This window comes from Hyaena hyaena, unplaced genomic scaffold, assembly GCF_003009895.1.
Source record: "Hyaena hyaena isolate Hyena2069 unplaced genomic scaffold, ASM300989v1 scaffold_75, whole genome shotgun sequence".
Lineage (NCBI taxonomy): Eukaryota > Metazoa > Chordata > Mammalia > Carnivora > Hyaenidae > Hyaena > Hyaena hyaena.
This window is the reverse complement of record NW_024080707.1, coordinates 1405222-1419835: the sequence shown is the minus strand read 5'-3', so window position 1 is coordinate 1419835 and position 14614 is coordinate 1405222. Positions and strand designations below refer to the sequence as shown.

Here is a 14614-nt window from a genome sequence, read left to right as displayed (position 1 = left end):
CTGCATATTTTCCTTAAAATGTAAACATGATAAATAGTTCAAATTCCAAATTGTTTTTTAAATACTGAGATATGTAGTCATCAGGCCGCTTTGTCTCTCCAGGGCCATCTTGTTTTACTCTAATAAGCTCTTTGAGCAGTTCCCCAAGTACCCCTGATTATTGTCAGAGCTTCATACTGGGGGAAAACCCAGGAGTCTGGAGAGGTAGTGAAGGGCTTGCTACATTCTCCAGGGAAGCTATACTGACAAAAGCTTTACCCACCAAGTTCTACACTGGGAAAGCCAAAGAGGTAACCAAGTCCTACTCATGAGTAACAGAAAGGAAGCTCCCTGTTAGACTCTAATCCTGAGTGCTAGCCCAACAGCTGCAGTTTTTCACGTACTCCATTAGCTAAAAGGCCTTATTTAGGGGATTCTCATTTATGGTAAAACACCACCAACAAAACAAAACCCAAAAAGCCAAAAGCTGAATAGAAATTCCATCATATCACAAATTATAACCAACTGTCTTAGGGTTATGTTCATAATGGAATAATGATGACTTGTGAAAAAGAAGTCAAAGACTTCATTTATTTTTATATCTTACTTATGTTCCTGCAGGATGATCCATTAGTAATATAATGCTCTTCTTCATGAGGCTCAAGTTACATCCTTGTGATTTATTAGAGTTAAAAGGACTGTCACTAACCATCCAGAAGGCCCCCTGTTCATAGTTTTCCCCCGCACCAACTGAGCATTTAAACTCAATCTTTTCCTCATTTAGCAGCTAAACATTCATCATCATCCTTACAATGTTTAGACACATTCCTTTCTTACTTTGCTTGATGTGGAATACTTTTGGGAAAGAATAAACCACCTTCCTTTTAAAAATATTGAAGACCTACAGAAAACCAGCAGTGGAATTAGTATGAAAAGCAACATCAGATCACTTTGATTAAAATCCTGGTCAGATCACCTAATTCAAGATTGATTTGGGAAAATTACTTAATAGATAAGGCTCAATTTCCTCAAATCTACAACAGGAAGAGGAATTGTATTTGTATCATCAAGTTTTAGTAAAAATTTAATGACATAATGCACATTAAGCAGTATTTATTGAAAGAACACAAACTGTCATGTCACATAACCTTTTCCCAAATGTAACACAATCTAGGTACATACCAATTCTTGGACCCATCCCCCATTAGAATTCTAGAAAAAAATACATAATTTGCTTTTTTAAAAATACATAATTTGAACCCAAAGTACTGCCACATTAGATGGGATTCATAATCTATTCAGACCACCGTTCAGTCTCTTATAAATACAATCAGGAAATACTTTCCAAAGAGGACATTTCTGTCCTTGAGGCCATCACCTGCAAGAGATTAGCAAGATACACCAAATATATGGACACATGTCTCCTGTGATTTAACTATGTCCTTGGGATAAGCTCTTTGTTTCTCTTCCTACAATGCCAAGTATATAGTAAGTCCTCAACAAATGTTTGCTGACTTCATTAACTGCCTGCCACTTACCAGAGGTATGCTCAGAATCTCCCCTTCAAAAGATCATACTCTAGTTTATCCATTCATTCTCAGTATCTATAAAGTACTACACAATTCATTCTGACATGGTCCCTGCACTTAGGAGTTTATCTTTAGAGAAGGTACAAGTAGCACAAAATTTTCTCTCTGCTATATAAGCATTTATTATTTTCTTACCTCTTCAAAGTTTAGGGAGCATCTCCTAATCACAATATTTTTGCATTTTTTAAAAACAAATTCAAACTCAACCTTGCCTGATTATTTCTGGAAAGCAGAATGACGTAGTTTAATCATTTGTAGAGCTTTTCCTTTTTATTTTTTTTTTTTAATTTTTTTTTTAATGTTTTATTTATTTCTAGGAGAGAGAGAGACAGTGTGAGCAGGGGAGGGTCAGAGAGAGAGGGAGTCACAGACTGAAACAGGCTCCAGGCTCTGAGCTGGCAGTCAGCACAGAGCCCGACGCGGGGCTCGAACCCACGAACCGCGAGATCATGACCTAAGCGAAAGTCGGACGCTTAACCGACTAAGCCACCCAGGCGCCCCAGAGCTTTTCCTTTTTAAAAAGGATAGACCATTTTTAAAAATACGACTTCATACTAAACTCCAATACATCAAAAAAGTAGGGTGAATTGCTAGAGAAAGAAATGGAGAAAATAAGGACTTCATCTCTTACATTCTACAACAGGCTCTACAGTACTTTTCCCTTATCTTAGGGAATAAAATTTTGAAAATATAGACCACTGGATCTAAATTGACTTGAATTCAAAAGCAAGTTCTCTAACCTCTTAGGTGACCTTGGACAAGGTATTTACCTGCACATAGTTTTCCTGGTCAGTAAACCCTACAGAGCTGGTTTCGAGGATTATTAATTCCCTGAAGCTATTATTTATGAATACCTACCATATAGTACATGTAGATACTTTTTCCTGGTACTGAGGCCACATCAAGGAATGAACTAGCTCTGCCCTCAAAGTGTTTATACTCTGTTAGGAAACATACACAATAAAGAAAAAAATGTATATAGAAGTCCTAGCTGATAAATTATAAGGAGATAAATAAAACAGAGACAGAGGTAAGAAGAGGGGTACAATTAATTAATTTATAAATGGGGGCTCCTGGGTGGCTCAGCTGGTTAGGCATCCAACTTCAGCTCAGGCTGTGATCTCATGGTTCATGAAGTTTGAGACCCACGTCAGGCTCTGTGCTGACAGCTCAGAGGCTGGAGCCTGCTTCAGATTCTGTCCCCAGCTCTCTCTGCCCCTCTCCCACTCACACTCTCTCTCAAAAAATAAACATTACAAAATTTTATATAAATAAATTTATAAATGAATGACCAAGGAGGGCCTCACTGAGAAGGAACACTGAGCCAAGACTGAAGGATGTAGGGGAGAAAAATCATGCGGCTAGATAAAATTTAAGGGTAGTGCTTAATTATATTCAATAAATGATGTCAGTTATCATAGCCAATATAAAGAAAACACTAAACTAGAAAACTTTTGTCTTTGCCATTTTAACAAACATCTCTGATACAGTTTTCTCATATGGAAAATGGGATAATGATACCCGTACTGTTTACAATGTCATTAGGAGGATAAAATGAGAAAATATACATAGGTATACTAAAAAATACACACATAAATATCACAACTATCACATCCTCTCTCATACCATTCTTCCAAAATGACAGACCACTATCCCATCTTATTAACAACGCATATGTAGCCCAGGAAGACGGTTTCTAAGATAAAAATGCCTTTCCCTTTGGAAAGTCAGCCTAAGAACAGTAAGAGCTAAAACAGACCTAGATTGGTTTCCAATCAAGGAAACCTAAACAACCTGCTCAATTTGCTAGAACTCTAGTTTGAGAGAACAATCATCTGTTTGCTCTGGGCTTTGGTTGATTCATTATAAATTCCCATCTGTGCGGCTTCACTAGCTCTCAGCCTTTATTTTACCTTCCTACAAATTTAGTGCCTTCTGTTCACTCATTCAACAAAAATTTAGCGAACACTTACAACACACACAGAGCCAAGTATAGATTTGGGTACGTGGGTGAACTAAACCAGGGCTCAGCCTAAATAAATCCCCTGGGGCCAGATGGGGGAAAGGTGAAGGGCAAAGAAAGAATGGAATTCATCTATACCACCTCCAGGATTCCTCTACTCTAGACAAGTCTGAGCCGTGAACATACTTCACTAGGTAATTACAAACAAAATGAGAGCCTTCAGGCTACTACCACACGAGGTTATACTTGGCAAAGCAACCCCAAAACAAATCCAGTTTCTGGAAATATGATTAATGAGGTGCAAGAGAACTTCTAGACACTTTCTTCAACAAATATTCATGAAATGCCTCCCCAGTACCAGACCCGGGGAGCCAGAATTCAAAGAGAAGATTCCCAAGTGCTCAGCTCTTTCATCCCTCCTCTTCTTGTCTACCACTTTCCCTTTTCTCCTCGTGGCTCAGTGCACAGTTCAACAACATAATCAGATTTTCCTACAGTGGAGAGTTTCTGGCAATAGAAATATGCAAGTAATACAAATGCAAAACCCATAGAAACCCACTGTCTGGTCTCTCATTTCTCAACTAGCATTGCTTCTATTTAAGGCTTCCACTAGGCCCTTCCAGGATCAGTGGTCATGCTCTCCTAGAAATTTACTTTCTAAAAGTTACAGATCTTTTATTACAGGCCTTACCTAAGAGGATTAAGTAACACACTAAGAATAACATCTTCCATCAGTGTACTCTCATACTCACACTCTTTATTATTCATAATATTTATGTCACACACTTTAGTGTTCTGAAAAGAGAAGAGAAAATACTGAAATGGCTAGTCTGTGCCAGCCATGTAACTTTTGAAATAATTGTGCAGGACAGACTGCTACCCCCATTTTATAAACAAAGTTTCTGTAGACACGGAAAGGTTAAGGATCATGCCAAAAATCAAACAGATAGTAAATCACAGAACCTGCTTAGAACTCAAATTTTCCAAATCAAAAGGCAAGGCTCCTTAGCTTTCCATCTCAAGCAGCTTCATCCAAAAAAGAGTGGAAGAAAAGTTTCCTAACCTTTCTGGCCTTATACCACCATCCCTGAGGTCCTTTTCTACTCTAAAATTCTAAAACAGTACACTAGTTAGAAGTGATTATTTATGCTTTAGTACCTGAAGTGCCATCTCTTTAAGACTGACCACCTCTATTCATAATGTCTTTGAAGAGTCATTTTGTGTTTGTCCTACTACAAACAGAAGAGTATTTTTCTTCTCCTGTGAATAAAGGGATGTGATTTTGCGCATGATCTAGATCTTGCTTTTTAGATGGATTCTAATCTAATGCTTTAGTCCAAATTCGTCACGACTGTCGCCCTGAGTTTATATTCAGATAAAAGAATAATTTGGAGTACCATCACCTGCTAAGCATCAATTTCTTATAAAACGGATATGCTTGTTTATTCAAACAATAAATTACATCTGGTGAAATAAAATATCAAATTTTAAATCTTTTAGGTAAGGGATGCCTAGGTGGTGTAGTTGATTGAACATCTGACTCTTGGTCTGGGCTACGGTCATGATCTCGTGGTTAATGGGTTCGGGCCCCACGTTGGGCTTTGTGCTGATGGTGCAGTCTGCTTGTGATTCTGTCTCCCCTTCTCTCTGACCCTTACCCACTTGTGCACTCACTTTCTCGCTCTCTCAAAATAAATGAAAAACTAAAAAAAAAATTTTAATCTTTCAGGTAAAACTGTCAGTATCAAATAACAATTCATAAAAATAAGAAAAACTATAGACTTCCACCAGAATGTATGTTAAATGCTAAAATGTTTTGAAACACAAATAACAGAATAGCAGTGTGAGTCCAATCAACCTGCTTGTCTGCTAAAACAAATAAAAAAAAAAAAAAAATCAAGTGTCCTCACAGGAATATAACAGGATCCAAAGTCTTCCAAAGTCTCCAGGATACAATCCAAATTTTTTTACATCAGAAAAGAAAGAAAAGTGTGACCAATATTCAAGACAAAAGAGTCAAGAAAAATCAAGTTCAAATATTTGCAGATATTAGAACCAGCAGACAGGATTCTAAAGCAGCTATAATAAACATGTTCAAAGATACAAAGGAAAATATCCTTACAATGAATGAAAAGAAAATCTCAGAAAAAAAAAACAGACTTTCTTAAAACAGAAACAAATGGAGGGGTGCCTGCGTGGCTCAATCAGTTAAGCATCTGACTTCAGCTCAAGTCATGGTCTCACAGTTTGTGGGAGTGGAGTCCTGCCTCAGGCTCTGTGCTGAGGGCTCAGAATCTGGAGCCTGCTTCAGATTCTTTGCCTCCCTCTCTCTCCCTCTCAAAAATAAACAAATGAAAAAATGCAGAGTTTAAAAATCTGGCATCTGAAGTTTTAAAAAATCTATCTGTGGGGATGTCTGGGTGGCTCAGTAGGCTGAGCATTTGACTTTGGCTCTGGTCGTGATCTCATGTTTCATGAGTTTGAGCCCCACATCAGGCTCTGTGCTCTCAGTGCATAGCCTGCTTTGGATCCTCTGTGCTTTCCGTCCCCACCCCACTCCCCCCCCCCGCCCCCGCTCACATTCCCTTTCTCAAATATAAAGAAAACATTTTTTAAAAACTCTGTGGAGTTCAGGGGCGCCTGGGTGGCTTAGTCGGTTAAGCGTCCGACTTTCGCTTAGGGCATGATCTCACGGTTCGTGGGTTCGAGCCCCGTGTCGGTCTCTGTGCTGACTGCCAGCTCGGAGCCTGGAGCCTCTTTCAGTCTGTGACTCCCTCTCTCTCTGACCCTCCCCTGCTCACGCTGTCTCTCTCTCTCTCCTAGAAATAAATAAAACATTTTTTTAAAAAAAAAGAAAATATTAAAAAAAAAACAAACTCTGTGGAATTCAACAACAAATTGGAGACAATTGGAGTAAACTTAAAGATGGGTCAATAAAAATTATCTAAAAATCAGAGGAGAAAAAATCTTAAAAAGCAGGAGGAGGAGACATTATCTCAAGAACTTGTAGTAAAATATCAAAAGATCCATGTAATCAGAGTCCCAGCAGGAGAAAAGAGAATGAGGCAGAAAAAATATTTGAAGAAACAATGATCAAAAAGTCTCCCAAAGTGATGAAAACCATACATTTATAAGTTCAAAAGCTCAACAAACATCAGGGAAGATAAATAAATATAAAGACTACTATGTCTAGACAGTCATAATCAAATTGCTGAAAACCAAAGACAGAGGGAAAAATTGTCAAAGCAGCTAGGGGATGTGAGTGGGGCAATGATATTACATACAAGAACAACTTTAACTGACTTCCCATCAGAAGCGCAGTCCGGTACACAGTGGAACATCATTAGCACATTTAAAGAAAAAAACAACACCAAAAAACCCTGTCCGTCTAGAATTCAGTCTCAAGCAAAAATGTATTTTAAGACTAAGACAAATAGAGACATTTTCTGAGAACAAGAATAATGAGACACTAAGACAATGTCACCAGAAAAATCTTCATTACAACACAATACTCAAAGTTCTCAAACTTATTATCAGTTGATTATGTTTAGAAAGAAATGAAGCTTACTGGAAATGGTTACGTATACAAGATTTATTTTTCTCTTAACTATTAAGCCCATCGGACAGTTTAAAGCAAAAGATATAACATTCTCTTGTGAAGTTTGCAATAGGTAGACCTCTAGCATGAAGGACTAAAGTAAGTATGTTTACTGGAATTTATGGAGCATAAGCTTAAAAATACCTAGAGAAATATAGCTTAAAAAACCTAAAATAGATTAATATGAAATTGAAATAAAAACTTTAAAGAGTAGAAAACGAAAAAGAAATCAAACAGTTGACCCAATTCAACAATCTAACTAAATGTTCATTGACTAAACACTCCCAATTAAAATACAAGTTATTAGATAAAAAAGAAATTTCCTGGGAGTCTGGGTGGCTCAATTGGTTAAGTTTCTGACTCTTGGTTTCGGCTCAGGTCACGATCTTATGGTTTGAGAAATCAAGCCCTCCATCGGGTCTATGCCGATAGCATGGAGCCTGTTTGGGATATTCTCTTTGTCTGTCAGCCTCTCTACCTCTCCCCACCTCAAAATAAAAAAAATTTTTTTAAATGCCTCAACTATGTTCTGTTTACAAAAGACACACCATTAGCAATAGAGGCACTGAAAGTAGATGCTTGTGAAAAGACACAGTACAAACAGTAAGCACAGAAAGGCTGGAGTGGCTATAATAATATCAGGTTAAAGAGGTCACAAGGAAGGAACATTGTTAACCAGAGATAAAGAACAGCCATTTCATAATGTCAAAACAACAACTCATCAGGAAGACCAAACAATTTTAAATGCATATGCCAAGTAATGAAGCCCCAAACCATAGAAGGCAAAATGGGAAGAATTAAAGGAGAAAATATACAACTCCACCAATACGGATACTATAATCAATCCTCTTGGCAATGACAGAATTAAAGAAAATAAAAATCAGCCCCAACATAAATGATCTGAATTATCAACCTGTTTAACCTAATGGGTATATAAAGAACGTAACAGCAACTGCAGAATACACATTCTTTTCCAGTTTACATGGTATATTTACCAAAATAAATCATATGCTGGGCCATAAAACTCAAGTCTCCATAAATTAAGGATCAAAATCATACAGAATATTTTCTCTGTATGATGTCAAATTAGAAATTAATAACCGTGGAATACTACACGGCAATGAGAAAGAATGAAATCTGACCATGTGTAGCAACACGGATGGAACTTGAGGGTGTTATGCTGAGCTTAATAAGTCAGGCAGAGAAGGACAGATACCATATGTTTGCACATATAGGAGGATTAGGAGGAACTTAATGGAGGACCATGGGGGAGCGGAAGGGGAAAAAGACTTGGGGAGAGGGAGGGAGGCAAACCAGGAGAGACTCTTGAATACTGAGAACAAACTGAGGGCTGATGGAGGTGGAGGAGAGGGAAAGGGGGGTGATGGGCATGGAGGAGGGCACTTGTTGGGATGAGCACTGGGTGTTATATGGAAACCAACTTGACAATAAACTATTAAAAGAAATTAGTAACAGTTAAGATAGCTAAGAAAACCCCAAATATTTTGTAAGTTGGACAACATATGGTAAAGTAATCCATGGGTCCAAGAAGAAATTAGAAAATATTTAAAAACTCAATAATGAAACCATGATATCAAACTTTGTGGGATGTAACAAAAGCAGTGCTCAGAGGAAAGTCTATAGTGTTAAAAGGCTCTATTTGAAAAGAAGAAAGGTATAAAAACCAATGCCCTGAAATTCCAATTTAAGAAGACAAAGACCAAAATTAACCAGCGCAAGGAAGGAAATAATAAAGAGCTCAAATCTGTGAAATAGAAAACGAAGAAGATTAATGATGCCAAGTTCAAGTTTGAAAAACTTGGTCATCACCAATTTGCTTTGCCATTCATTCTCTCTCTCATTCTCTATTGGTCTAATTTATCCATGCAACGGAGATTTTTTCAAAGAACCAGTATTTTTTACTGATTTTTCTTCATGTTCTTTTAGCCTTCAGATATTAAAAGCACAAGACAATATTATAGATACTTTTATGCCAACAAATTTGACAACTGGGTGGAAAAAGACAAATTTCTTGAAAAAAATCCAGTTGCTAAAGTTGATACAAGAGACAGAAAATCTGAAAAGGAAAAAAAAAAAAAACCAAACCTCCTCCCTAAGTCCCACTCACAAAACCCAAGGATCTATAGCTATTAAAGAAACTCATGATCAAAAACCTGCCCACGAAGAGTGCTCCAAGCCCAGATGGTATTCTGGGTGTGTTCTACCAAACATCAAAGGAAGGAATACTACCAATGCTACACTCTTTCCAAAAGTAAAGGAGGGGGGATGTTTACAAACTAGTTTTACAAAGCCAGTACCCTAAAACCACAGTGATAAGTAATAAAGGGGTGCAGTGGGAGGGGGGAGGAGTAGAACCCAGGTAAAGGAAAATCAAAAGTCTGGCAGGCAGAGTGGGCTGCATTTTTAAATATGGTGGGCATCTCTTTCAGCAAGTGACGTCTGAGGAAGATATACCTGAAGCAGACCAAGGCCCTTGAGGACATAAGTCTGAACAGCAAAGCCCTAATGCAGGAATATGTCAAGAAACAGCAAAAAGGCAAGTGCGGGATCCTGCAGGCAAGTGTGTAAGTTATCAATACAATGCAAAGGATGACTTCTTAAGTACCAATGTTCATCAAATATAATAAGGACCCTGGATTTAGCAACGTTGCCATCACTGGTGACCTTGAAGAGAGCAGTTTTATGGGACTGGTAGTGCCAGAGAAGGTGTCAGTTAGAATGGGAGAACTGGATTTAGGGAGTATATAGACACCTCTTTGATGCTTTGTGCTTCAAAGGGAAAGAAAAAAATGGTGCATTATTTGGAGAGGGAAGTGAGGTCAAGGGTTTTTGTTTCTGTTTAAGACAGGAGAAGATCAGGTTTTTATGCTGAAGAAGAAGATCCTCAAGAGTTAACAAATGGATACAGTGTAAGAAAGGAGTGCTGCTAGAGGCAAGCCCTTGGCCCAAGGTCAGGTCCGTCTCACACAGAAGGGTTGCTCTTACCATGATCTTATCTTGCCCATCCCCAAAGAATTCTGAGGTGTTCTAAAATCAGCCAGTGACATCAATAGTTTATGAAATACAACATTATGAACTATGCTTGCTATTTTATTAAATAAATGATTAATGTAAAAAATTACCAGAGCACTGAAGAAAAAGTTAGACCAAACTCTTGAAACATGTCCAAGGTGCCTGTGACTTCTTTAGTGAGCCAATGGAATATGCTCCAGGAGGCTCTTTCTCTTTTGTTTCTTCTTCACCGCTTTTTGTTTTGTGGACCGTTTTTGCTCCCTTTGGGGCAGATGATCAAAAATTTCTTTTTCTTGATTCAGGTTCAATTTCATATAATGCCTTTATGTGCTCATACATCTTCATTTTTCAATGGTTAAAAAAAAAATGGTGTCTATGGGAAATGCTCCCTGTAAGAATGTGTGCATGGGATTTTTATTTTACTGAGGCTGTTGCCATAGATTTTTGGCAGTAACACTACAGATACTGAACTAATTAAAGATTTAAAACATATTGTTAGGCATTTAGAGCCACACTCTGAAGGTTAATTTAAAAGAAATAATTAGAAAACTCAAAGCAAAGTCTATACCATAGAGAGTTTTGTGTAAGAGTCAAGAATCACAAAATATTTATTAGTTTTAATTACTTTGCTCCCCTAACCAGAGATATTAACAACACATTAGATTTACTGCCAACTTATATAGTATGCACAAGTCAGATCCAACTCTCAATAAGAGCTGATTAGTAAGGTAGGGAGGTAAGAACCCATGAGGCTCAAGTTTTCATTACCCCAATGGGGGAATGATGGATAGCAAACTCAAGTCGGGATTCAAAAACCTACAAAATATATCAAAACATGCATTAAGAAGTGGTTTGCTAAAGACTACGAGCTAAAAAAGAAGTACAGAAGTCAGTAATCTACTTTGAATAACTAGCCTGTTTTTGGCTTATCAAACAAATCTTATAAGCAGTTACGATTTTCTTATAACAATAATGACATGATAATTATCTCCAAATACTGGATGCAAAAGAGGCAGATCTATTTGTTCAGGGTTCTTCCAGAGGGCAGACGGGAGAGACTAGAGAAAAGTTAAAAGTATGTTGTGGGTCAACATAAAAGAGAACTTTTTGACAATCAGAGAAGACACAGAACTATGCGGGAATTCTTCATTTCAATTACTCAGATACAAAGAAAAGTTTAGCAGAGACTCCTGTTTTGAACTGAAAATACAAATTTTAAATTTATTTGTTTTAAAAGTTTTTATTTACTTATTTTGAGAGAGAGAGAAAGAGAGAAAGAGAAAGAAAAAGGATCCCTAGCAGGCTCCGCACTGTCAGTACGGAGTTTGATGTGGGGCTTAAACCTACAAATGGTAAGATCATGACCTGAGCCAAAATCAAGAGTCAAGATGCTTAACCAACTGAGTCACGAAGGTGCCCCTGAAAATAGAAATTTTAAAAATAAACTCTTAAAAATACAGAATATAACTTTGTGTCAAACTTATTTTGAAAACTAGCTCTCTGATTTAACTGTCTCCTGACTACAAGTAACTTATGTCTTAGAGCTGCAGTTTGCTCATCTGTAATAAGGATAGCTTTCCTTCAAGGTTATTTAGGGGGGAAAAAATCAATGTGATAAGCATCAGTGTTCCATTAAGTGCTCAATCAGTTGCTATAATTTTAAAAAATTATTAAAGGCTTCCAAATTTGTTCTACAGCTGGATAAATAAAGCAATGACATCAGTCCAGGAAAACAAAACTCTCACGTTTGAAAACAGAGTAAGTCTCACGGAAGGACGTGTATCTGTTACTTCAAGGAAAGCAGCAAAATTGAGATCCCTGGGTCAGTTTCTTTAAACTGTTATCAAGTAGCCTTTGGCCTCCCCAACATTTTCCTCAGACATGCTTAGTGTAGAAATCTTGCCCTCATAAAAACCCTTTTCAATGTGATGACCCTAAAAGCACTTTTCAGTTTGCTGGAATAAAAATAAGGCCGGAATGATAAAGCTAAGACCTGATACAGCAAACCACATCATATTCACTGTAATGTAGGGTCATTAGTTTTTAAAAATATCTAACACTAAGAAAAAGAGTACCTACAGAAGTGCTTATATCCTCTAAATTTAACCTGCAGAAACCAATAAAACATTTTAAGGTCTATACACAGGAAATGCTGAACTTCAAGATTAAACCACATAGTTATAAATAAATAACTATCCCATAAATAAGTTCTCTCTAATGACACAAAGCTTTTTCCTCTTGCTTGGCACTTCTAAAGTTCAGATCAAGTCAGGCTGCTTTCCATGAAGAAAATAAAGGCAGCATCTCAGAGAATTTGAATTATTGTGTGTTTTACTATCGTTATCTTTTTAGTCTGTGGAAGCACTCTGCTACACTTTGGTTTCTAGCTTGGTCCTGTTTTTCACTTAAGTTTCCAACCTTGCTTCAAATTACCAGTTGACGGTCGTGTAGTGCAATGAAGTTGGTGAATTAGCTGAAATTAAAACCCAGAATCCCTCTTTACCAGCCTTCTTTTCAAGCACAGATCAATTATTTATGACCAAGTTCACTGACGCTATGTTTTAATTTACAAAGCAGTCCGTTTGAAGGCAGCTATAAATAAAGTAAACAGAATCTGGCCTCAGAACTTTTTGACCCCATGCAGCATTGAAACGAGATGGAAGGAAAGAAGCAAAGGAAGAAATACAAGAGGAGGAAAGAAAAATAAAGAACAAAAGAGGCCAATATCCACTGAGCTGCATCTATGCCAGAATCTTCCACAGAAAAGATTTCATTTATTCTCCAGTCACTTGACATTACTTCACTTAATTCTCATTAGCTCATAAAGCAGATACTGTATTCCCCTAAGTAAGGCCGAGAAACTGTAGATCAAAAAGGCTAAATTACTTACAGCGGAGGGAGGGGGGTCATGGAATCAGTAAGAAAACCAGAATTTGACCTGGGGTATTGGTGTGATTCCAGAGCCTGGACATGTCTTCCTATAGCAGATGAAATAATTTCTAATATTTCTAAATCTGAGTAGTTCAGGAATTTTCAAAACAATGAAAACAAATTTTTAAAAAAAATTTTAATGATTTTTGAGAGAGACCGAGCATGAGCAGGGGAGGGGCAGGCAGACACACACACACACACACACACACACACACACACACACACACACACACACAGAATTCGAAGCAGGCTCCAGGCTCTGAGTAGTCAGCAAAGAGACTAACACAGGGCTCAAACTCACAAACCACAAGATCATGACCTGAGTCAAAGTCAGATGCCCAACCAATGGAGCCACCCAGGTGCCCCATGAATTTTTTTTTTTAATTTTTAATGTTTAATTTTGAAAGAGAGGGGGAAGAGGGAGGGGAGAGAGAGAGCACGAGCAACGACCGAGGAAGGGCAGAGAGAGGGAGACATAGAATCTGAAGCAGGCTCCAGGCTCTGAGGTATCAGCACAGAGCCTGATGTGGGGCTTGAACCCACAAACCGTGAGATCATGACCTGAGCCAAAGTCGAATGCTTAACTGACTGAGCCACACAGGAGCTCCAAAACAATGAAAACAAATTAAATAACATTTCCAAAGTATAACCCAAATAGCAAACACCATCCCCAGAACCATTTTTTCAACTACCTGTAAGAAATGCAAGTGTAAGGTTGGCACCGTTATGTTTAAAAGAGGTCTATGAAATCACACGGAGAATAGGAGGAACCTCCATGGAAATGGCCTGCAGAGAGCACTGAAGCCATGTCCAGAAGCAAGACAAAGAGATTGTCCAGTGCTAAGTAACCTCTTACCTGCTGTACTTCACTTTCCCCATTTGAGATTTTCTCAGTGTAAACAAAGGAGTTGAATATCCGCTGCAACAGAAAGAAAACGAACAAACATTAGTTTTTCTAAAAACAGCCATTTTCTTTTTTTTTTTAATTTTATTTAAATCCAAGTTAGTTAACATATAGTGTAATAACGGTTTCAGGAGTAGAATTTAGTGATTCAACACTTACTTAGAACACCCAGTGTTCATCCCAGCAAGCGCCCTCCTTAATGCCCCTCCCCCCCATCTCCCTCCATCAACCCTCTATTTGTTCTCTGTATTTAAGAATCTCTAATGGTTTGCCTCCCTCCCTATCATCTTTTTTCTTCCCTCCCTCTATGTTCATCTGTTTTGTTTCTTAAATTCCACATTAAACACAGCCATTTTCTGATGAGTGTGTGTGCATGTGAATAACTTGTTTACAACACAAAACAGAATCAAAGAAAAAATTTAATTAAAAAGTGATTTTTACACAAAGAAATCCAAGTATCAACCAAAGTCAATCACACTTACATGAGCAATACCCGGGCGCTTCTGGAGTGAAAAAAGCCAGATGTTACACTGTATTTTTCATTTTCAAAAATACATTTAATTATAGATTTCCGGAGCCCATGCCATTTTATCCAAGTGGTATAATCTGACAAAGTT

At 37.7% G+C, this 14614-nt stretch overlaps 1 protein-coding gene across 1 annotated transcript in view; it reads right to left on the bottom strand.

The window, feature by feature from the left end:
• The window catches only part of CACHD1 (cache domain containing 1), a 216486-nt gene that overhangs the window by 117502 nt on the left and 84370 nt on the right, over positions 1 to 14614 (bottom strand). Inside the window, exon 2 of the mRNA XM_039233474.1 lies at positions 13950 to 14012. Coding sequence (XP_039089405.1) covers positions 13950 to 14012 — 63 coding nt within the window. The remainder of the gene's footprint in view (positions 1 to 13949; positions 14013 to 14614) is intronic.